Source organism: Staurois parvus, unplaced genomic scaffold (genome assembly GCF_062004578.1).
Source record: "Staurois parvus isolate SC_StPar_1 unplaced genomic scaffold, SC_StPar_1.0 ptg000114l, whole genome shotgun sequence".
NCBI classification, from domain to species: Eukaryota; Metazoa; Chordata; class Amphibia; order Anura; family Ranidae; genus Staurois; species Staurois parvus.
In genome coordinates, this window is record NW_028317910.1 from 8,192,441 (window position 1) to 8,214,699 (window position 22,259).

Below are 22,259 nucleotides of genomic sequence, written 5' to 3' on the forward strand. Positions count from 1 at the left end.
AACCACTTACCCTCCAGAGGATTTACCTCCTTCCTGACCAGGCCATTTTTTGCGATACGGCGCTGCGTTACTTTAACGGACAATTGCGCAGTCATGCAATGCTGCACCCAAATGCAATTTACATCCTATTTTTCCCCACAAATAGAGATTTCTTTCGGTGGTATTGGATCACCTGTACCAAAATGTATTCTGCAACATGGCTTTGCTACAAAGAAATCCCAATACGTGTACATTTATTGGTTTACGTGAAAGTTATAGCATCTACAAATGGTGGTATATATACTGGGATTTTTTTTATACTAGTAATGGCGGCGATCAGCGATTTATTGCGGAACTGCAGCGGGCATTCTGACACTGGGGGGAACTGACTGTTATTGACATCCTCAGTGACACTAATACAGTGATCAGTGCTAATAAAAGGCACTGACACTGTACTAATGGCACTAGGCAGGAAAGGGTTAACATGTGGGGTGTTCAAAGGGTAAACTGTGTACTGTTTTACTATGTGGGCTGTGTGTGCTTTACTGTGTAAGCACATTGCTTTGTATGGCTCTGCTATGCAGAGCCATACAAAGCAGTGTGCAGGAGCTGACAGGGGTGAGATCTGTATTGTTTGCACACAGGTCTCTCCCCCATCTGTGATACTCGGCGATCGCCGGGTGCTGGTCGGGAATCACCGTCCGGGACCTGGTGATTGACAGCTGAGGCCACACGTGTGCCCCCTACCCGGATTTTGCGCAGTCCTGCCGCCCTGTTGCAGTATTTCTGCTCTAGGGTGGCGGGGAAGCGGTTAAGGCTGAAGTTTAATCTGCTTTTATTTCTGCCTTCTTTGGTTCCTCCTCTCCCCCCACTATCAACATGCTAATTAAATATTTAAGTAAAGTCTTTCCATTTTCATTACATATCTTATTTTGGACCCAGTGATGTCGTTGTTTGGTCCCTGTGCTTCTCTATGCAATGCAGACAGATCATGGCTGGTGGGAGGGGGCAGCAGGGTGCTATACATAGCTTCCTGAAAAAATCGCAGTACTCTCTTTGGATGGTTTATGTAAGTATTAAAGTGCCTTGATGGGTGGATGTCAGTCAACTGAACTCCAATGAATGAAAGGTAAAGGCCAGGGATAGTCAGACCAGGGTGGAAAAAGCTAGATGATGCTGGATGTCCTCCAGCCAGGTAATGAGGTGGGATCTATCTGACTTACTGCAGCTTCTGATGCACATTGTAAGGCACTCACAGTGTGCAGTGAAATCAGAGTAAACAATTTCAGTTCCAAAGAGGCACCTGTACAAGACTGAAGGGAAGACGGAGTTCAGCTTTAAGGGCATGGAACTAAGTTTGTCCAGCTGGCAATGGTAATATATGCTCAGCATCACAGAACCACAGCTATGCAAAGCTGTCACAAGATGGCAGCACAGGTCCTAAAATATTGTAAGAGAATTAAAGTAGAGCAGTATTAAATGTGATATTCCGGAAAGGGCCCCAGTCATCTTCTATAAGTGTTCTCCAAACTGTGGCATGAGGGTTGGATGCGACCCTTTGCTTGCTTTTCTCTGGCCCTTGAGCCATTCTTCCCCCCCACTGTAAGCAACGGTTAGGCATAGTTCCTGATACCTACAATGGGGCACTAGTCCTCTCACTGACACTAACAATGGGGGCACTATTCCTTCCACTGATGCCAACAATGGGACACTATTCCTTCCACTTGCACCACCGATGGGGCACTATTTCTTCCACTGTCACCAACATCGGGGGCACTATTCCACTGACATTAACAGTGGGGCACTATTTTTTCCACTGATTCCAACAATGGGGGCACTATTTCTTTCACTGACCCCAACAAAGGGACACTATTCCTTCCACTGACACCAACAATGGGGGCACTATTCCTTCCACTGCCACCAAAAATGGGGCACTATTCCACTGACACCAATGATGGGGCACTATTCTTTCCACTGACACCAACAATGGGGGCGCTAGTCCTTCCACTGACACCAACGATGGGACACTATTCCTTCCATTGACGTCAACACTGGGGCACTATTCCTTCCACTGATGCCAACAATGGGGCACTATTCCACTGACACCAACGATGGGTCACTATTCCTTCCACTGAAACCAACAATGGGGGTACAATTCCTTCCACTGAAACCAATGATGGGGCACTATTCCTTCCACTGATGCCAACGCTGGGGCACTATTCCTCCCACCGACACCAAGACATTTTCTACTCCAGCAGGCCACAGTCTAGCCCTCCTAAAGTTTGAAGGACAGTATACTGGCCCTTTTTTAGAAAGTTTGGAGACCCCTGTTATAGAAGAACAACATTTAGGGAACTTCTCAGATTCCTACCTACTTTCATTAGGAAAATAATAAACACCCTTTTTGTACAGACTAATAAATTGTTTCAGAATCAGAAATGAAGATGAGATGATTTGCGCAAATTCGAGAAATCGTGTCAACTGATTCCACTGCAGTGAGAAGTATTTTTTTTTTTTTTTTTATGGGAACCTGTCATGTAAATAAGGTTCGACAACATGATTCAGAAGGTGACATTATGAGGTGCAAGAGTCCCATATCCTGCAGCTGAAGCACATGCTCCCTAGTCTCATATAGACCTAAAGCCCAACTTTGGTCCCCGTGCTCTCCAATTACACCCCCCCTTCCAATTACCCACCATCACCCCTACTTTTATTTTAATTTAGACTCATCTTTTTTAGACTTACATTTTCTACTTCCACTTTGCTTCTTGGCTCAGTCTGGGCACTCACTGCTGCGGTACACTGAATGAGGGGCCTCAGGGGTGGGTCTATGAAACACCGAACTTGCAGTATGTCCTCAATCTTCAAGAATAAATTACACTGGGCATCACTTAACCTGGAAGACTGACGGCGTCTTTTGATGGAGAAGAGATTTGACAGAGGTCAGTGACATTTTCAAGGTGTCTATGGCATCCTAACCCTCAAGAAAAAAAAGAGCCTGGAGTTGGGCTTTAAGCCTCAATTCAGATTTGCCGAACCCACAACATTTTCCAGAGTCCAATGAGCATGCCGAAGCCTAACTTGCAGGGGGCAGAAGTGAAACTAAAGACTCCTGAGTTTAGGAGCTTCCTGAGAGCACAGAAAAATATTTGGAGAATGTTTTGTAGTCATTATTTTATCAACATTGTCAGTGTGTACTCACCATCCCTTATATCTTTATTTGCTTCAACAACATATATACAGTTGTGTTCAAAATAATAGCAGTCAGACATCACTAACCGGATCAATCACTGTTTTTGGTAGAAATTATATTTCTACATGGCAAATCATTTACTAGCAGGTGTAGTAGAGTAATAGAAATCCAACAGACACAACAGTCATGACATGCATGCTGCTGATTCTGTGTAATTGAATCACTAATTGAAAGGTTCAAAATAATAGCAGTGTGGAGTTCTATTAGTGAGGTCATTCATTCTTTGAAAAACAGGTGGCAATTATTGCCCTTATTTAAGGAAGGAAGGCAGCAAATGTTGTACATGCTGGTTACAGTGCATTTCTCTCTGAAATTCTGAGGAAAATGGGTCGTTCCAGACATTGTTCAGAAGAACAGCGTACCTTGATTAAAAAGTTGATTGGAGAGGGGAAAACATATAAAGAAGTGCAGAAAATGATAGGCTGCTCAGCTAAAATGATCGCAAATGCTTTAAAATGGCAACCAAAACCTGAAAGACGTGGAAGAAAGCGAAAAACTACCATTCAAATGGATAGAATAGCCAAAATGGCAAGGACTCAGCCAACAATCAGCTCCAGGAAGATCAAAGAAGGTGTAAAGTTACCTGTGAGTACTGTTACAATTAGAAGACGCCTATGTGAAGCCAAGCTATCTGCAAGAAGCCCCCGCAAAGTCCCACTGTTGAAAAAAAGACGTTCTGAAGAGGTTACAATTTGCCAAAGACCACATTGACTGGCCTAAAGAGAAATGGCGCAACATTTTGTGGACTGATGAAAGTAAGATTGTTCTTTTTGGGTCTAGTGGCCGGAGACAGTTTGTCACACGACCCCCAAACACTGAATTCAAGCCACAGTACACTGTGAAGACAGTGAAGCATGGTGGTGCAAGCATCATGATATGGGGATGTTTCTCATACTACGGTGTTGGGCCTATTTATCGCATACCAGGGATCATGGATCAGTTTGAATACATCAGAATACTTGAAGAGGTCATGCTGCCTTATGCTGAAGAGGAAATGCCCTTGAAATGGGTGTTCCAACAAGACAACGACCCCAAACACACCAGTAAACGTACAACATCTTGGTTCCAGACCAACAAGATTGACGTTATGGAGTGGCCAGCCCAATCCCCGGATCTTAATCCAATAAAAAAACTTGTGGGGTGACATCAAAAATGCAGTTTCTGAGGCTAAACCAAGAAATAGAGAAGAACTGTGGAATGTAGTCCAATCATCCTGGGCTGGAATACCTGTTCACAGGTGCCAGAAGTTGGTTGACTCCATGCAACACAGATGTACAGCAGTTCTCAGAAACAGTGCTTATACAACTAAATATTCATTAAGTGATTCAAAGGAAAGCAAAATCTTCAAACATTTTTCAGTTTATATAGTGAATGTTTGAGTTTGTAAAGAAGAATACAAACACTGCTATTTTTTTTAAGTCTAATATTCACTTTTCTTCAATTTTTTTTAGAGGAACAGCACAGATTTGATATATTTTTCTTCATGTTTTGATTCAGAATAGAATGTGTAGTGTTCTCAATGCATTTGTGTGTATGGAAATAAAAGCTATTAGAAGGATTTTGAGCTTTATTCACTTTTTGCAACACACTGCTATTATTTTGAACATACCCCCCCCCCCCCCAAGTATTTGGTCAATATCAAAAATTCATCTCAATACTTTGTTATATATCCTTTGTTGGCAATGACAGAGGTCAAACATTTCCTGTAAGTCTTCACAAGGTTGGCACACACTGTTGCTGGTATGTTGGCCCATTCCTCCATGCAGATCTCCTCTGGAGCAGTGATGTTTTGGGGCTGTCACTGGGCAACACGGACTTTCAACTCCCTCCAAAGGTTTTCTATGGGGTTGAGATCTGCAGACTGGCTAGGCAACTCCAGGACCTTGAAATGCTTCTTACGAAGCCACTCCTTCGTTGCCCAGGCGGTATGTTTGGGATCATTGTCATGTTGGAAGACCCAGCCACGTTTCATCTTCAATGCCCTTGCTGATGGAAGGAGGTTTGCACTCAAAATCTCACGATACATGGCCCCATTCATTCTGTCCTGTACATGGATCAGTCGTCCTGGTCCCTTTGCGGAGAAACAGCCCCAAAGCATGATGTTGCCACCCCCATGCTTCACAGTAGGTATGGTGTTCTTTGGATGCAACTCAGCATTCTCTCTTCTCCAAACACGACGAGTTGTGTTTCTACCAAAGATTTCTATTTTGGTTTCATCTGACCATATGACATTCTCCCAATCCTCTTCTGGATCATCCAAATGCTCTCTAGCAAACTTCAGACGGGCCTGGACATGTACTGGCTTAAGCAGGGGGACACGTCTGGCACTGCAGGATCTGAGTCCCTGGCGGCGTAGTGTGTTACTGATGGTAACCTTTGTTACGTTGGTCCCAGCTCTCTGCAGGTCATTTACTAGGTCCCCCCATGTGGTCCTGGGATTTTTGCTCACCGTTCTTGTGATCATTTTGACCCCACGGGGTGAGATCTTGCATGGAGCCCCAGATCGAGGGAGATTATCAGTGGTCTTGTATGTCTTCCATTTTCTAATTATTGCTCCCACAGTTGATTTGTTCACACCAAGCTGCTTGCCTATTGCAGATTCAGTTTTCCCAGCCTGGTGCAGGTCTACAATTTTGTTTCTGTTGTCCTTCTACAGTTCTTTAGTCTTCACCATAGTGGAGTTTGGAGTGTGACTGTTTGAGGTTGTGGACAGGTGTCTTTTATACTGATAACAAGTTCAAACAGGTTCCATTGATACAGGTAATAAGTGCAGGACAGAGGAGCCTCTTAAAGAAGGTATAGGGCTGAGAGTCAGAAATCTTGCTTGTTTGTAGGTGACCAAATACTTATTTTCCACCATAATTTGCAAATAACTTCTTTCCAAATCAGCCAATGTGATTTTCTGGATTTTTTCTCACTTTGTCTCTCATAGTTGAGGTCTACCTATGATGCCAATTACAGGCCTCTCTCATCTTTTTAAGTGGGAGAACTTGCACAATTGGTGGCTGACTAAATACTTTTTTGCCCCACTGTATATATATATAAAAGCAATCAGCTTCATATTAAACATTTTTAGCTTCAACAAAATATTTATATGAATAAATAGTACATTTTTATATAAGTGATGCTGTTGATTCGTTGAGATGATTGTGGAGGTTTTGGATGTAGACTGTCCTTGGCCAGCACACTTGGTGGTGTGGTTCCTGCATGGATTAGTATTTATATGACATGTTGGTGTTAAAGTGTTAATGAAGAGTATGTAAACCCAATATTTCATATTCCTGATATGTGCCTGCTGTACCATGTACTTGTATGATCAAGTATCCTGTTCTCTTTGTGTTGCTTCCATTGTGTGAAATTCCTGGTGTTCCTGCCAATCCATATCCTATTTCCTATTAAAGCCTTAGTAGGTCATTTAAAAAAAAAAAAGTTAAATGGTATAATATGCTAGTGTGCATCACATACTAGTACAATATGAAAGACTAAGGCTACTTTCCTGATCCACAGCAAAACTGTGTTTATACTGACATGACTCAAAAAACACACCCTGGGTGCAGTTTTTCACATTTTTCCATTGATTTTATTGAGGAGGTATTTTTTTTTTTTTACCCACCAAAAATGCAGCAAGCAGGCTTTTAAAAAATGCACCAGATGCTCAATGGACCAGGGTGAAGTGTTCCATAGGAATAAATGGTCACACCTTTTTCTTCTGCTTTTTTTTTTTAAACGCAAAAGCGGAAGAGGTCAGCCTTACAATACCTGTAAAAAGGATGCTTCCAGCAGCACGATGTCACTTCCATCTTCCCCTGGTCTTCCTTCCAGGTTCGTTTGAATGGCTGAGCCATTATGACGTTACTCCCTCGCATGCACTCAGGAGTCACACACGGCCCCAGCACAGCGCTCGGACTGGATGGAACACTCAAGAGCCACATCCATTCAGAGCGCGCAGTGCACATGTGCCAGTGATGTCACTGGCTGCTACAGAAGTGAATATCTCCTGATCAGTACATGTTTAGGAGATATTCACAATATCTACAGGTTATTATTATAGGCTTACCTGTAGGTACAACTGAAAAAGCAAACATTACTACTGCTTTAAAAACTGGCCACACTTGGCATAAAAGCACAGCATAGGCTGTGTTGTGCTGTTTTCCTCCAAAGATCAGACTTCTGCTGACATTTCTCCTCTGCACAGCCATTCACTGGGAAGATCCATGTGTGGCTGCCTCTCCTCCTTGAGCTCCTTATGTAGCAACAGAGGGTATGTGATCACTTATAAAAAGGGGGAAATGTTTATATCTATACACCAATGTTTGCCTTTAATTTTTTTTTTTTTTAATGAATGAGTGGTTTTAGAAGGTGAGGATTTACATATACTTTAAACCCTCCATAAAAACATGATATACAGTAGCATACTTTTGCACTTACACTCTTTGATTTTTACCTTCTGTTTGAAGCCGCTCATGTCATTTTCATTTTTTTCCTCAAACCATCAGTGTCTTTCATTTCCCTTTTATAGGTGGCTCCACTACCTTGCAGGGTCCTCTGGAGCCACTCTTACCAGCATACACCTGCCTGGGACTACAGTTTGGCATGCATGACATGCCTGTGTTCCATGAATCTACATGCACAGGCAGTTCAGAAGCCCAGGGGTGCAGCCACTCCCCATCCCCTGCTCAACCACCTACAAAACATGATCAGCAGCAGCTTCTGAGACAGATTAGGTGCCAATGATCAGAATCTCCTTAGGGAATATGCAGGTGGAATCTGTAAATCTCAGACATCTAGGGGTTTATTTACTAAAGCTGGTTCACTCAGAATCTTGTGCACTTCTGCATAGAAACCAATCAGCTTCCAGGTTTTATTGCTAAAGCTTAATTGCAAAAGCTGAGTGTTCTTTGTTATTGATGTGTGGTGTCATCATGCCAATATCGATAGCGCACATTAGAAAATGTTTTGGATGCATAGGATACTGCCAAGGGATTTAAAAAAAAAGATAGCCAAAAAATTAGAACTCAATCATTCCACTAAAAGTAAAATGATGTATAGGTGGCATACATCTGCTAATCCAGTACTGGCAGGACCAGCAAATTCAACCCAAGAGCTGGCTATTTGATGCTAAAAGAAGTCTGCAAAAAAACAAAACAAAATTATATTGTTTGGGGGGGGTGGGGGGTTTAGGTAACTGCAACAGTTGGGGTTGAAGTGCATGCATCTACAATTACAAAGTAAACGCACCAAATCAAACTGCATGAGAAGTGCTAGGGAAAAAGCTGTTGCTGTGTAAAAGAACATTATAACACGATTACAGGTTGACATGTGCCATATAGACAAAGACCAGGCCTTCTGAAGCCATATACTCAAGATTGATCAATAAAAGATAAAGCTGTTTGGTAACAGTAGATATGTTTTTTTGCAAACTGAAGGCGGTGTTTCAGAAGAAGAACCTCATAACAACTGTGAAGCATGGTGGTGGAAATGTTATGGTTTGGGATTGCTGCTTCAGGGCCTCAGAGGCTTGTAGTCATCAAATCAATTATACATTCTACATCAAGTCAAAGCGTGATCAATGAGAATGTGAGGCCATCTGTCCAAAAGTTTAAATTAACACAGAAAAATAGGTCTTTTCACACCATAATGATCAGATGCACACTAGCAAATCCACCAATGAATGACTCAAAAAGAAGAAATAGAGGGTTATTGTCAAAGCCCTGATTTGATTCCAATTGAAATTTTGTAGGGAGATTTTGAAATGGGCAGTTCATGCAAAGAAACCCACAAACGGAGAAGTGGTAAACATTTTGAATGAGTTGAGGTCAGAGACTGGCAGGAAATTACACAAAATGTAATTTCTGCTATAGGGGGCAATTACCAGCTTCTGATACCAAAGGTGTACTTACTTTTTCCACAGCAAACCATTACATCCATTGATATTTTTGTTGAAAATATTATGAAAAAGGCACTTTGTGTTCTAATTGAAGTACATTGCTTTTATCTGTAGGCACTGTTTGAATAAAGATCCAAAGACCTAATGTTTGCCTAATCTTTTCACAGGACTCTACATGAATGAAAAAAACAGGAGGGTTTAATACTACTTTAAAACTATTATTCAGCCAATGGGGGGGAAATGTGACCTAAAACACTACAGATAAGTTAGAGGATTATACCGGTGATATTTGATTCAAATCTGTGATTTCAAGTATGTTGTTGGCCCAGAAGGTGAGTAAATGCCCCATTTAAACATTTAAAGTGCTAAACATTTCAAAAAACCAAGGTAATTTTTTTTAAATTTTTAATTATTTGACATTTGAGTGAGTAAAAACAACGTTCTGAATACAAAACCACCTCTAATACATGAAATGTGACTCGCAACCAAGGAAAAACACTGCTAGTTATATAAAGGGTCACTAACCTTAATCAAGAATATTCATTGATGAATCAAAAGCTACAGACAATCCCCACCCACAACTGAAGATGAAAAATCGGACTTGTGATCGTCCCTTGGGAAAGCTATTGGTTAGGCTAGGTCAGTGGTCGGCAACCTGCAGCTCGCGAGCCACATGCAGCTCTTTACATACTTTAATGCGGCTCTTCTGTGTGCCGGGCGCCCGCTCCCCTCCCTCCTCTCGGGTGGCCGCCCCAAAAGTCAGGACTCTGCAGCTAGCCCAGCAATGGGCAAACTACGGCCCGGCGGACCTTTTAATCCGGCCCGCGGAGCGTGGCAAACATTGGCTGTCAGGATGTAGGCGGGGCAGCGTGACGAACTCCTCTCCTCTCACAGTCCGCCCTGAAGACCGCAACGGCGCAGGAACACGGCGAGAGGAACGCGCGGAGCAAAGGTAAGTGAATTGACACAATATGGGGAATGAATTACTATAGGGGGGATGAATTACTATAGGGGGGATGAATTACTATATGGGGGATGAATTACTATATGGGGGATGAATTACTATATGGGGGATGTATTTTCAGTTTTAAAAATGGCTCTCAAAATAAATTTCAATCGTGGTTTTGGCGAGATTTGGCTCAGTTGAAAAAAAAGGTTGCCCACCACTGGGCTAGGTTAAAGGGGACTCCCAAGTGGCAGGAGCCCATTTTCTGGACAGGAAGTCATATGTGTGTTGGAAATCCCTTCCCCTATTAGCACACCTTTTTTAAGAAAACCAGGCACAATGAAAATGTTGCTGGTCTCCCTCTGAAAATTCTTATTATCTGACTCCTGAATTTAATGACTCAAGCTTGGGAATTCGTATTTTCAGAGGGAGGTCAGCAAATGGCAGCCCATGTATTCTTGTCATGACAGGTCTTCTTAATCAGATCTTGTATAGGCCTGTTATTAACATTTCTAAAGAATTCAATATAGAATGTGGACCCCAAATAAGTTATCAGCTACTATACAAAGAAAGCACCTGAGTGTTGCTGGTGTGTGGCGGTTGGAGCCATGTTGAATATTTGTTTATCCCACAACCTGGCTTACCTATCCTGTGCTTTTCACAACTGCATTCAGTGTACAATGTGGTTTGCAATGTGATTCACACAAAATTACACACATTATTTATTTCCTAAGCATATTCTACAATCTACATAGCTAGCTACAAACAAACACAACACACAGTCAAGTTTTGAAACGGAAAATGTCCTTCATGGAACTTGGTTCCTTTCAACCATCTAAGGCCTTTTGGCACAGGTCACCAACACATCTTCGAGGCCTCCAACTTCTCAATTGCCCATGGCTGCATTTTTCACCTCTGTGGAAACAAAAATATAGTTTGGCTTTTGGGGCAAAACCAGTTGCATACAGACACACTGAGATATGGTAGCCTTGTACATAGAGAAATGGTGATGGAAGAAAGACCAAATTGGTCCATTGGGTCTCCCCATTCTTTTTTTTTTTTTTTGGTTTTTATTTTGTTTTTTCCTCTTTTTTTCAACCTTATGCACAAATCTATGTTTGTCCTAAGCAGGTTTAAATTAACTTACTGTTGACTGACTCACTGCCTCTGCTGGAAGTGCATTCAAAGCATTCACTATTCTTTCTGCAAAATATTATTTTCTGAGGTTAATTTTGAACTTTCCTCCCTGTGTTCTTGATCTTGGCTTCATACTAAAAAGCCTTATCACACCATTCCATGTATTTATAGGTTTCAGCCTTGTCTACCATTTCCCTTCTGTCCTTCAGACTGTACATAGTAAGTGCCTTAAGTCTCTCCTGATGTGCCCTGCTCTCTCTTCTCACAGGACTTAGGACTTTGGCTCCTGCTGCTGTCAATCAAATCCAGTAACGAGGGAGCAGAGGACGGGGCCGAGCCATGCTACATGTGTCTATAGACGCACAGCTCAGCCCGGGAGCAAGCTCATAACTTCTGCCCCTATAGCAAGTGGCTTGCTATGGGGGCATACACAGAAGAGCAGGAGGAGCAAACACTGCTGGTGGGGGACCCCAGAAGAGGAGGTTCAGAGCCAGTCTGTGCAAAACCATTTAACTTGCTGCAACATGCTTTGTGGCCAAGACTCCACTGTGAATTGTATGATAACATACAGTACTGGGTAAGGGTTTGTGGCAGCTTCTTACCTCTTCAGCCATGCCTTCTATGTAGGCGTTGTAGTTGTCCTGAATGAAGCTCACAGCAGTAGTAAAGCAACTTTGCAGCAGTGAAGGAATGCTCTTTCCAATCTTGCTGGTCAGCATCATGGCAACCACCAGCGAAGCCTTTTCCTGCTCGATGCCAGCTGGTATCTTACACAGTGAGGATTGCACTGCCTCCTGAAACCGCTGGAAGTGAGAAGCATAAGAGATAAGAGACAAACCATTCATTCAACCTAAAGGATCAAGCTACACCTTAAAGCAGACCTCCAGCCACACCACTAAATACACACTTGAAACCCACAGGTGTGAGCTATATACCTAGCAAAATCTTCATCCTTCTGTCCACTGATTGTGATGAATTACACACCCCTGTCAAAGGTCAAACCAAAAAAGGTCACACCACTATTCAGCAGTATGATGAGAAAGGAAGCTGCAGTAGTGAAGTCTTCCTGGTACTCTCTATATTTGATAAGCTGTCCCCTTCTCTCTACAGCTCCTAGTGCATGAAACATGTCAGCATTGTTAAGTGCAGTACAGCCTAATAGGTTCACAGTGTCAGTCTGATTTTTTTTGGTGAACAGTAGATTGTAGGAAGTTGATTTGGGTGGGTACATTATTATACGGATGTATATAGTGCCAACAGTTTACACAGTGTTTTACAACACAAAAGGGAGACAGTACAATTCAAGACAAGAGTGATATGAGAGCTCTGCCCACGAGAGGTGTACGTAACATTATTAAATGTATAGCCTGGGCTGATATAACGTGGGTTTTAATGTTTTTAGAAATATATGACTTGTGATGTCAGTGATAATGTACAGAAGTATGGATGAGGAAATTTTCACTTTGCCAAAATTTCAACTGCAAATAATGGCCTACATTCACAAAAGGAACTCGCATGTGTTAATTAGGTATCCAGACACATTTTACCTAAATATCCTGAAACGGTCAATTCACTATACCGATTTGCGATATTTACCACAAATCGGTGAAAACGCTTGGTAAATACTGCATAAAACAGGCGTGAAACTCAATTCACAGAAGGAAATAATTAAATACATGGGGCAATTAGGTAGTGGTCCAGGCATGCGGTATTTAAGGAATGTGTATGATTTTAACTGGTTGGTAAGGAGTGGGCAGCCGCCACATCCTTAACAACAGATGAGTCATCAGCTGAATGTAAACAAAACAATTGCTAGCAATTAACAATTACAGGGGAAAACAACAGTGTGGGGATCCCCTCCCCAATCCTTAGCAGACCCCAAGGGCCAGGTATGGATTGGCAGGAACCCTCCACCTTGTTTTTTACTGTAATTTTTCATTGCCGGCAATGATTTTGGAAAACCCCACTGAGAGCTGAGGGCTCATCGGTTGTTAAGGACACAGTAGCGACCCGCTCCTTAACAACTATGACAGTTACTGCGGCGGCTCGCTCCTAACAACGCGGTATTTACTACTGTTAAAAAATACGGCAGCCACCATCGGTGTTAAATTACAGCATGTTTTCACTGCTAAAGTAAAGCATGACTTCCTAAAATAACTCCTGCTGTATTTTAGTAGCATTTTTAGTTAATGCCGAAGAACTTTTAGAAAAATGCTATGAGGTATTTTACCGCAAAAGTTTAAAGAAGAAAATACTGCTTTTTGAATGGAGCCCTTTGGACTCAATGAAGTGAAAGGTATTTACGGTGGTACTGAAGGGTGTGATGTAACTCAATGGTGAAATGAAGGTGGTTTCAGAGGGTGCAGTAGGATATTAACCACTTGCTGTCCGCCTGCTGTCTATAAACGGCAGGGCGGTGGCACTCCAGGGGCGGGTTGCCGTTCATAAACGGCACCCGCCTTTTCTAGCTGTGCGCGCTCCCTGAGACACAGTGAAACACTGATCATCGGACGGGACCTCTGTGCGAGGTCCCGATCATGTGATCACTGATTGGCCAATCAGTGATCACATGCAAGATGTCACTTGTGACATCATTGCTTACTACATGTGAAATCTGTGAATGATCACAGAGGTCACATGGTACAAGGCTATTCACAACAGCCTTGTACCATGTGACAAGGTGTGACCAATCACAGCTCACTCAGTATTTCTCAATGGCTGCAAGAATGCAGACAGAGAGAAAGAGAAATGATTGCTTTTACATCCTATATGGGTGTAAAAGCAATCACTGTAAAAAAAAAAAAAAAATCTTCATCACCCCCCACAAGTAGTACAGTGTCACCATGGTGACACTGTACTGCTAGGCTGACAGTATGTAAAAAAAAAAAAAAAAAAAAAAAAAAAAAAAAAAAAAAAAATTAAAAACCCCCATAAATAATAATATAAAAAAATAAAAATTAAAAAAAAAAAAAGTTTAAAAATTATAATTTTTGGTTATAAACTAATTTGGCTTATTTTTTTTTTTACTAAAAATATAAACGGAATACATTTTGGTCAAGATTTATGATGAAAGATTTATTTGCAAAATTTTATAAGAAACACTTTTTTTTCAAAATGTTTGGACTTTCATTTACATAGCAAAAAAAATAAAAATCCCAGCGGTGAATAAATACCACCAAAATAAAGCTTTATCTGTCTCAAAAAATGGTAAAAAATTCATATGGGTACAGCATTGCATGACCGCGCAATTGTCATTCAAAGTGTGATAGCGCTGAAAGCTGAAAATTGCCCTGGACAGGAAGGGGGTAAAAGTGTCCGGGACAGGAAGTGGTTAAGGTGATTAATGGTGGTTTTCTAGGGTGCAATGGGATTCAATGGTGAAATGAAAGTGGTTTAAGGAGGATGCAATGACTGACTTGGCCCCTCATTCGCTGGTAACATGACATTAGATATTGAGGAACACTAATCCAACCAGAATTCCTTCTTATAAAAATATATTGGATTTTATATAATAACTGTTTCCAGGGATGACACTATTCCATGGCTGGTGGTGCGGCTGTCCTAGGGAGATCGAGTAGTGGCTATCCAGGTGTGGCTTTCTATATGAGGGACAAGGAATTCTGGGACTTGAGCAGCATCATGTGTCAATACGTACAGCTTCTGTCAGAGACTTGTCCAGGATCTGATTAACGAGACCCTCCACCACCTCCTGCTTGATCAGTGCTTCCTTCTCAAAAAGGTCTCCCAGTTCAGCCAGCTGAGCACCAATCCTACGGCAGAGTTCCTCATCCACACCTGGGTGTGATCCTGAAAAAAGGGAGACAGTAAGATGGCTGACCTGAAAAAAGTCACTCTGTAAAGCAAACTGCTCTTTTAATGTTTTTTCACGAAGTGAGGGAGACAAGAAAATCTGAGGCATCATCATAATGAAACTGCAAAAATTATTATTGTTATAACAACAGAGAGACACAGCACTCATTACGGAACCTGAACTGAAATTTGGAAACACTACTGACTTCCTTAAAAAAAAAAAAATAAAAAAATAATATGGAGTCCTACCAAGCAGGCAAGAAGGGCCAGTCTGCGCAAACTGTCCACACATGTGGTTAATCTACCAAATGGGACACCTGTTCTAGTGAGAGAGGTCTAAAGAGATTACTTTCCATTTCCTGTTGTGTCTCCTAGACAGGAAACTAAGGGAATTCTACTCTGCGGGGACACAGACAACATTGATAAAAGATTGACAGTCTCATTATTCCTAACCCCATGTGAAACAAAAAAAATAAAATTTGGGGCATAAATATGCTTAAAAAAAAAAAAGTCAACAGCTACAAAAAACTGTAGCTGCTGACTTTTAAAATACAGCCACTTACCTGTCCCTCAGTCTAGCGGTGTCCTCTCCACTGCTGGTTTCACCGGCCGTCTTCTCTCCCTGGCGCTGGCATCTTCAGTGTGGGCACCCAGCTGTGACAGCTTGAAGGTTCACAGCCGGGTGCCCAAGAAGCACTGCACTTTGTGAATGGCCCTGTAGTCTTGTGGGACCTGTCACATGTCCCAGAAGACTACGGGGAGGGAGGTGGGGGGAGGACAATTTCCGCTTCCGATCGCCTAGACGATCGCAGTGGAAATGGGAGCGGGTACCTGCCAAATTCAGGTACACGCTCCCCAAAGGTGCCAATCCTTAATGGGGAGTAGGGGAAAAGACTTAAAAGGGGAATTTCCCCTTTTGGGTGGAGCTCTGCTTTAAAGCAGTGATGCTAATAGTATTTTTTCATACACAGACGACCCCTAGAGGGCACAATGACAGAACTGCCATAATCAAAATACTACCAAGCAAATATTGATTATTGAAGGAATCTTGTGTAAATTCAACTACCCATACACATGAATGTCTGGGTGCTGCTGTACTGGGATAAAAACAAGTGTGAATAGGGACATACATACATATGAAATAAAAGCTTCAAGTGAAAAGTGAAGAACCAATGGGCTACAGTGGAGTCTCAACGTTTCCTAAGATGTGACCTCACAAGCTCTGCTCTCATATACTCAGACTCACTCTTCCTGCTGATACTAGGTTGCTGTCTGAAGTCTTCAAGACATACAGTATAAAAAGCCAACAGGTCACCAACCCAACAGCTCCACCTCTAACTGGTCTGACCTATTTCACAAGAAAAATTGAGCAAATAACCTGGTGCTAAAACAAAGACTCATCCGCCTTCCATGTGACTTACCGCTGTCCGTCATTAAACATTCTTTGAAAGACAAACCTCCGTCTGCCTCCAAGTGGCCATCTTTATCGACATTTTGCACCAGGGACTTTACCGCTTCCTTATAGTCGGGGCTTTGATCCTTCTGCTGTTCCAGGAAGGCGAGAAGAATACGCTCCACCGTCATCCTGAGTATGGGGGGCTGTGTAGGGACAACAATAGTAGAGAGCTGATACTCCAAGCGCAGGGATACAGTATTGTACAGACTGCATTGTCATTAAAAAACGACACCATTCCTGCTATCTGCAACACATATGGTTTTCCTCAAAAGTTCAGTTTTGTGTCTTCAAAAACAAGAAATAAAAGCAGTCTGACTTTTTGCCTCCATGAGCATTCCTAAACTGGGTCACAGCAGGAAATACAATACTGGAAGATGATAAAAAGCAAAGTGATAAAGTAAAATTCCAACCCAACACCAAGAACAATTCCTCATGACTGAAGGCCCTCAGTCCCCTCCAAAAGCTTTACAGTGTTGCACTTTTTTTACAAAGATTAAAAGAAGCCGAAATATAATTAGGTGTCAGGATTCCTCGCACAATGTTCATCACCACTGCCCTTCTTAATTTATTACTTAATATGTCTTCTACTATTCCATGATCTCCCTGTAAGGATCAGCACACCGATCAGCACTGCCAGCTATAGCCAGCAATCTGATTTTTCAACAGGCTGGTTGTACATGAGTCAATCGATCAACTTGTGTACAACCAGCCTACCCTTACATGGATTAAAATTCAGCTGGTCCCTGCTGAACTGGCTAAATGTCATTCCATCTATGGCCAGTTTTATAGAGGAAGGAGCAGAGTCTCCCAGCAGAGCAGAGTATTTCAGGAGAGGACAGTTAGAGAGAGGAAGGAGCAGAGTCCCCCAGCAGAGCAGAGTGTTTCAGGAGAGGACAGTTTTTGAGAGGAAGGAGCAGAGTCCCCCAGCAGAGCAGAGTGTTTCAGGAGAGGACAGTTAGAGAGAGGAAGGAGCAGAGTCCCCCAGCAGAGCAGAGTGTTTCAGGAGAGGACAGTTTTTGAGAGGAAGGAGCAGAGTCCCCCAGCAGAGCAGAGTGTTTCGGGAGAGGACAGTTAGAGAGAGGAAGGAGCAGAGTTCTCCAGTAGAGCAGAGTATTACACTGATCAGTCATAACGTTATGACCACCCACCTAATCTTGAGTATCCCCCTTTTACCACCAAAGCAGCCCTGACCGGTCAAGGCATGGATGCCACTAGACCACTGAAGGGATGTTGTGGTATCTGACACCAAGCTGTTCATATCAAATCTTTTAAGTCCTGTAACTTGCGAGGTGAGACCTCTATGGATCAGACTGTTTTTTCAGCACATCCGACAGATGCTCGATTGGATTCAGATCTGGAGAATTTGAAGGCCAAGTCAACACCTTGAACTCGTTGTTCTATTTCTCAAACCATTCTTGAACCATTTTTGCCTTCTGAACAAGGCCACTGCAATCACAGAATATGGTTTCCATGAAGGGGTGTACTTGGTCCCCAACAATGCTTAGGTAGGTGGTATGTGCCAAGTAACATCCACATGAAGGGCAGAACCCAAGGTTTCCCAGCAGGATATTGCCCGAAGCATCACACTGCCTCCACTGACTTTTCTTCTTCCCATAGTGCATCCTGGTGCCATCTCTTCCCCAGGTAAGTGACACACATGCAGCTGGCTATCCACATGATGGGAAACCGTGATTTGCCAGCCCAGGTCACCTTCTTACTTGTTCAATAAAGAAAAAAAAAAAAAAAAAAAAAAAGGTACACCCCAGGTACTATTGGCCCAATTAAGGGAACTCGAATGTATAAATTCATGAGTATAAACCAAGTATCCTCAGTACAAGGAAGCCAATATACTATTAGTCACCAGAGAAATTGTATTAGTAGATTAAACTAGAGAGAAAACAGCTAAAGTGGTTTCTTTGCAGGAGATATATATCAGAAGTGGAAGTGTATGTTATGTTTATCAATGGGATAGAAGAGCAATTAAAAAAAAAAAAAAAAGAGAGAGAAAGGAAAGAAGGGAGTGAGCAGGGACACTACATATATGAAAAGGGAGGGGCAAGCACCAATCCTCAGGACCACAAAACCCCATATCCCCATTTAAAAGTTCATAAGTCAGGGACGGAACACTCTATGATCAGGTCGAGAATAATTTATCCCCCAAGTCCATATTTTCAGGAATAAGTCATATTTACACCCCCGAGATGACAGACAGTTTTCATTGATCATCATACCATTGGAGGTATGTTTTGACCTCCATGAAGTTTAACAAAAGGAGACTATCAGGAGTGAGCTATAATTTGTTTAATGGCACTAAAAAGGAAGCCAATCAATTTAGCATTTTTCACCATGTGGCTTGGGTTGGTTAATTGGGTTGGGCTCAACTGGAGCTCTAAGAAATTGCAGTTGAGAACTGTATGCATTCGGGAATATACCTTAGGGCATCGCCACCATATTTGTAACACAGACCCTGCCTGTCCACAGCCCCAGATGCAAAGGGGAGAGTCAAGCGATCTTCTTCCATTGCTCTGTGGTCCAGTTCTGATACTCACGTGCCTTCTGTAGGCACTTTTGGTTGTGGACATGGGTCAGCACAGGCACCCTGACTGGTCTGTGGCTATGCAGCCCCATACGTAAACAAAACTGTGATTCCCATTTTTTCTGCTTTCAAACACATCAACTTCAGAGACAACATGTGCATTTGCTGCCTAATATATTCCACTGACTTTCAGATGCCATTGTAACAAGATAATCTCCTAGATTGTAAACTTGAAAGAGCAGGGCCCTCAATCCCCTCATGTTTTGCATTGTATTGGTATTGTTCTGTCCCTCTTTGTAATGTACAGCGCTGAGCAAACTATTGGCGCTTTATAAATACTGTATAATAATAATAATAATGATGAACAATATTCATTTTAACTTTCAGTGGTCATAATGTTATGGTTGATCAGTGTATACAGAAAGAAGCAGAGTATTTCAGGAGAGGAGAGTTAGATAGAGGAAGGAATAGAGTACTACATAGTGTATTTCAGGAGAGGAAAGTTAGAGAAAGGAGCAGAGTCTTCCAGCAGAAGAGGATTTAAGGAGAGAGGAGTTAGAGGAATGAGCAGAGTCCTCCAGCAGAACAGAGAATTTAAGGAGAGAGGAGTTAGAGGAAGAAGCAGGGTCCTCCAGCAGTACAGAGTATTTCAGGAGAGGAGAGTTAAGGACCGTGTGTACACTTATCTGTCCCTCAGAAGCCAGCCGAACAGCCATGCTGGAAAACCAGCATCCGATCAGTGCTGGCAGCCAATGGCCCAGCGCTGACCGGTGTGTTCTGGTGGTGGGAGGAGGGGGGGGGGGCAGCCACTGGTTTGAACGGAAATAAAAAACTGATGGCGAGTAGCCAACTTTAGAGAGAGCAGCAGAATCCTCCAGCAGAAGTTTCAGCAGCGACACCAGCACATTGTGGTGTCACCTTTGCATTACAGCCAGATTTCTTATAGTTGAAGAATTTTTATGACATCTCTTTGCACATTCAGGAGACAGAAGATAAAAATAGAGCCGGTAGAGGAATGAGTCATATTTCCTGCAGAGTTCTCTTGAAAAAAAATCCAAATTCAGAACGTAGCTACCCCTGTTCTAGGAAATCATGGAGATATTGTTTTGCATATATCATCCCTGTATAACCTTATCACACATTTCCATTGTCAGGGTTAAACAACATTTAGTGTTATCACTGTGGAGTTCAATCACATTCAGCTTATGTTGATTTGCTCGCCCTCTCGCCCATCGCTCCAAGCAACACTTCAGCCTTTACTGTGCACCTTATAGGTAAGACAAGGAAAGCCGAGATATGGAATAAGGAGGAGCACAAGTTTATTTACGGGTATTTCTTGCTCTATTTCTCAAGTATTGTAGGGGACTGCAACAACTGACCTCCATCAGAAACCTATTTCCCACTGGGATGATTGAAGACATTACATAGTTAGTCTGGCTAAAAAAAAAAAAAGTCTAATGCTAATGGGTTAATGTTAATGCACTGTTGATCCAGAGGAAGGCAAAATAAAAAAAAACATCACACACAGCAAAGCATGACCTAATTTACTCCTGCAGGGGAACAAATTCCTTCCTGATCCCCCGAGGCAATCGGATATTCCCTGGATCAACTTTACCTATAAATGTTAGTATCCAATTATATTCTGTGTATCTGAGAAACAATCCAGGCCTTTTTTAAAGCAATCCACTGAACTGGCCAGAACCAACTTGAGGCAGTCTATTCCACATTTTCACAGCTCTCACTGTGAAGACACCTTTCCGTGTTTGGAGATTAAATTTCTTTTCCTCCAGACATAAAGAGTGCCCCCTTGTCCTCTGTGATGACCTCAGGGTGAATAGCTCTACACCGAGTTCACTATATGAACCACTGATGTATTTATACATGTTGATCATATCCCCCCTTAATCTCCTCTTCTCAAGAGAGAATAAATTCAGTTCCTCTAATCTTTCCTCATAGCTGATCTCCTCCATGCCTCTTATCAGTTTATTTGCCCTTCTCTGTACTTTCTCCAGTTCCCCAATGTTCTTATTGTGAATTGGTGCCCAAAACTGAACGGCATATTCCAGATGAGGTCTTACTAATGATTTGTACCGGGGTAATATGATATCTCTCTCTCTCTGGAGTCTATACCTCTTTTATGACAAGAGAGGATTTTGCTCGCTTTAGAAACCGCAGCTTGGCATTGCATGCCATTATTAAGTTTGTGATCTACCAGACTTTGGGTGACACAGACAGCAAAAAGAAAACAAAAACAAACAAACAGGGTTTTTTCCATATTCCATCCAAAACGTGAATGGCATTGAGGCTTTCACCCTACACAAATAGACTATAGGTTATGCATTCAGTCTGAAAACAAAAGAAAAATGAGAGAATTGAATTGCTGATTTGCCAGAAGCTTCTGTGGTACAACACGCAGATCCATACTGCAATTTCTCAATCACTGGAGTTCTGGTGTCAAAAAATAATAAATTTTTCACATTGGGCACAAAAGTGAAAGGATTTAGAGTTTTTGGGATACAGAGCTGCTGAAATTCCCTGGCAATGTCCCAGGTCTCACCACCACCCCACCCCAGGGCCACAACTGCCTGGCTGAATATCACAGAAACAACACTTTCCTACCAGGAGAAATTCTGGGTGAAAGCAGAAAGGAAGAGCAAGTTATCTTCCAGGTAAATAGAACAACCAAGAAAAGCTTCATTCCTGTGGGACAATTAAAGCAGAACTGCAGTCAAAAGATAAGACAAAAATGAATAAAATAGAAAAATAACAAAACCAGATTTTGCTGTAATATTCACATACAATCCAAAGATTTCTGCAGCAGTATTTTTTTCTGCCACTAGATGTCCTCAGTCTGATAATCAGAAATATTCAACCCACTTCCTCTGAGCCCAGGTCTTTCTGGATCTCTCCCTAGCCTGTGACTGGTCAGTGAAAGGAGAAGCAGCACAGTGGTGAGATCATCTCTATGTCACTCTGCTCTCTCCTCCTATCAACATGCTTCTTGTCATCACATAAACTGGGCAGTTCCTTGTGCTATTTCTGCCTCTCACACTCCAACTCTGCTGTATAGGGATTGCCAAAGGCTGATACCAGGTTAGATTTGGTTACCTACCCCACTTGTATTTAAGAATAAATATTATATCTATCTCTCATCATAATATATTAAGGATTACAGAGCTACATTCACTTACACCTTTTTATCTTCTTAGAGTTTAGCTTTACTTCTTTAATGTTCAGTCCATGGGAGAAGAAGGG

The 22,259-nt window shown here is 42.2% G+C and overlaps 1 protein-coding gene across 2 annotated transcripts in view; it reads right to left on the reverse strand.

The window, feature by feature from the left end:
* Nucleotides 1–9,507: 9,507 nt before the first annotated feature.
* BID (BH3 interacting domain death agonist) overlaps nucleotides 9,508–22,259 on the reverse strand; it is a 30,589-nt gene continuing 17,837 nt past the window's right edge. For both annotated transcript variants that reach the window (XM_089671850.1, XM_089671852.1), the window contains exons 2-5: nucleotides 16,434–16,611; nucleotides 14,858–15,009; nucleotides 11,805–12,005; nucleotides 9,508–10,980 (exon numbers count right to left, since the gene is read on the reverse strand). In XM_089671850.1, the coding sequence (XP_089527976.1) occupies nucleotides 10,975–10,980; nucleotides 11,805–12,005; nucleotides 14,858–15,009; nucleotides 16,434–16,611 (537 nt within the window). In that variant the 3' untranslated portion in view covers nucleotides 9,508–10,974. The remainder of the gene's footprint in view (nucleotides 10,981–11,804; nucleotides 12,006–14,857; nucleotides 15,010–16,433; nucleotides 16,612–22,259) is intronic.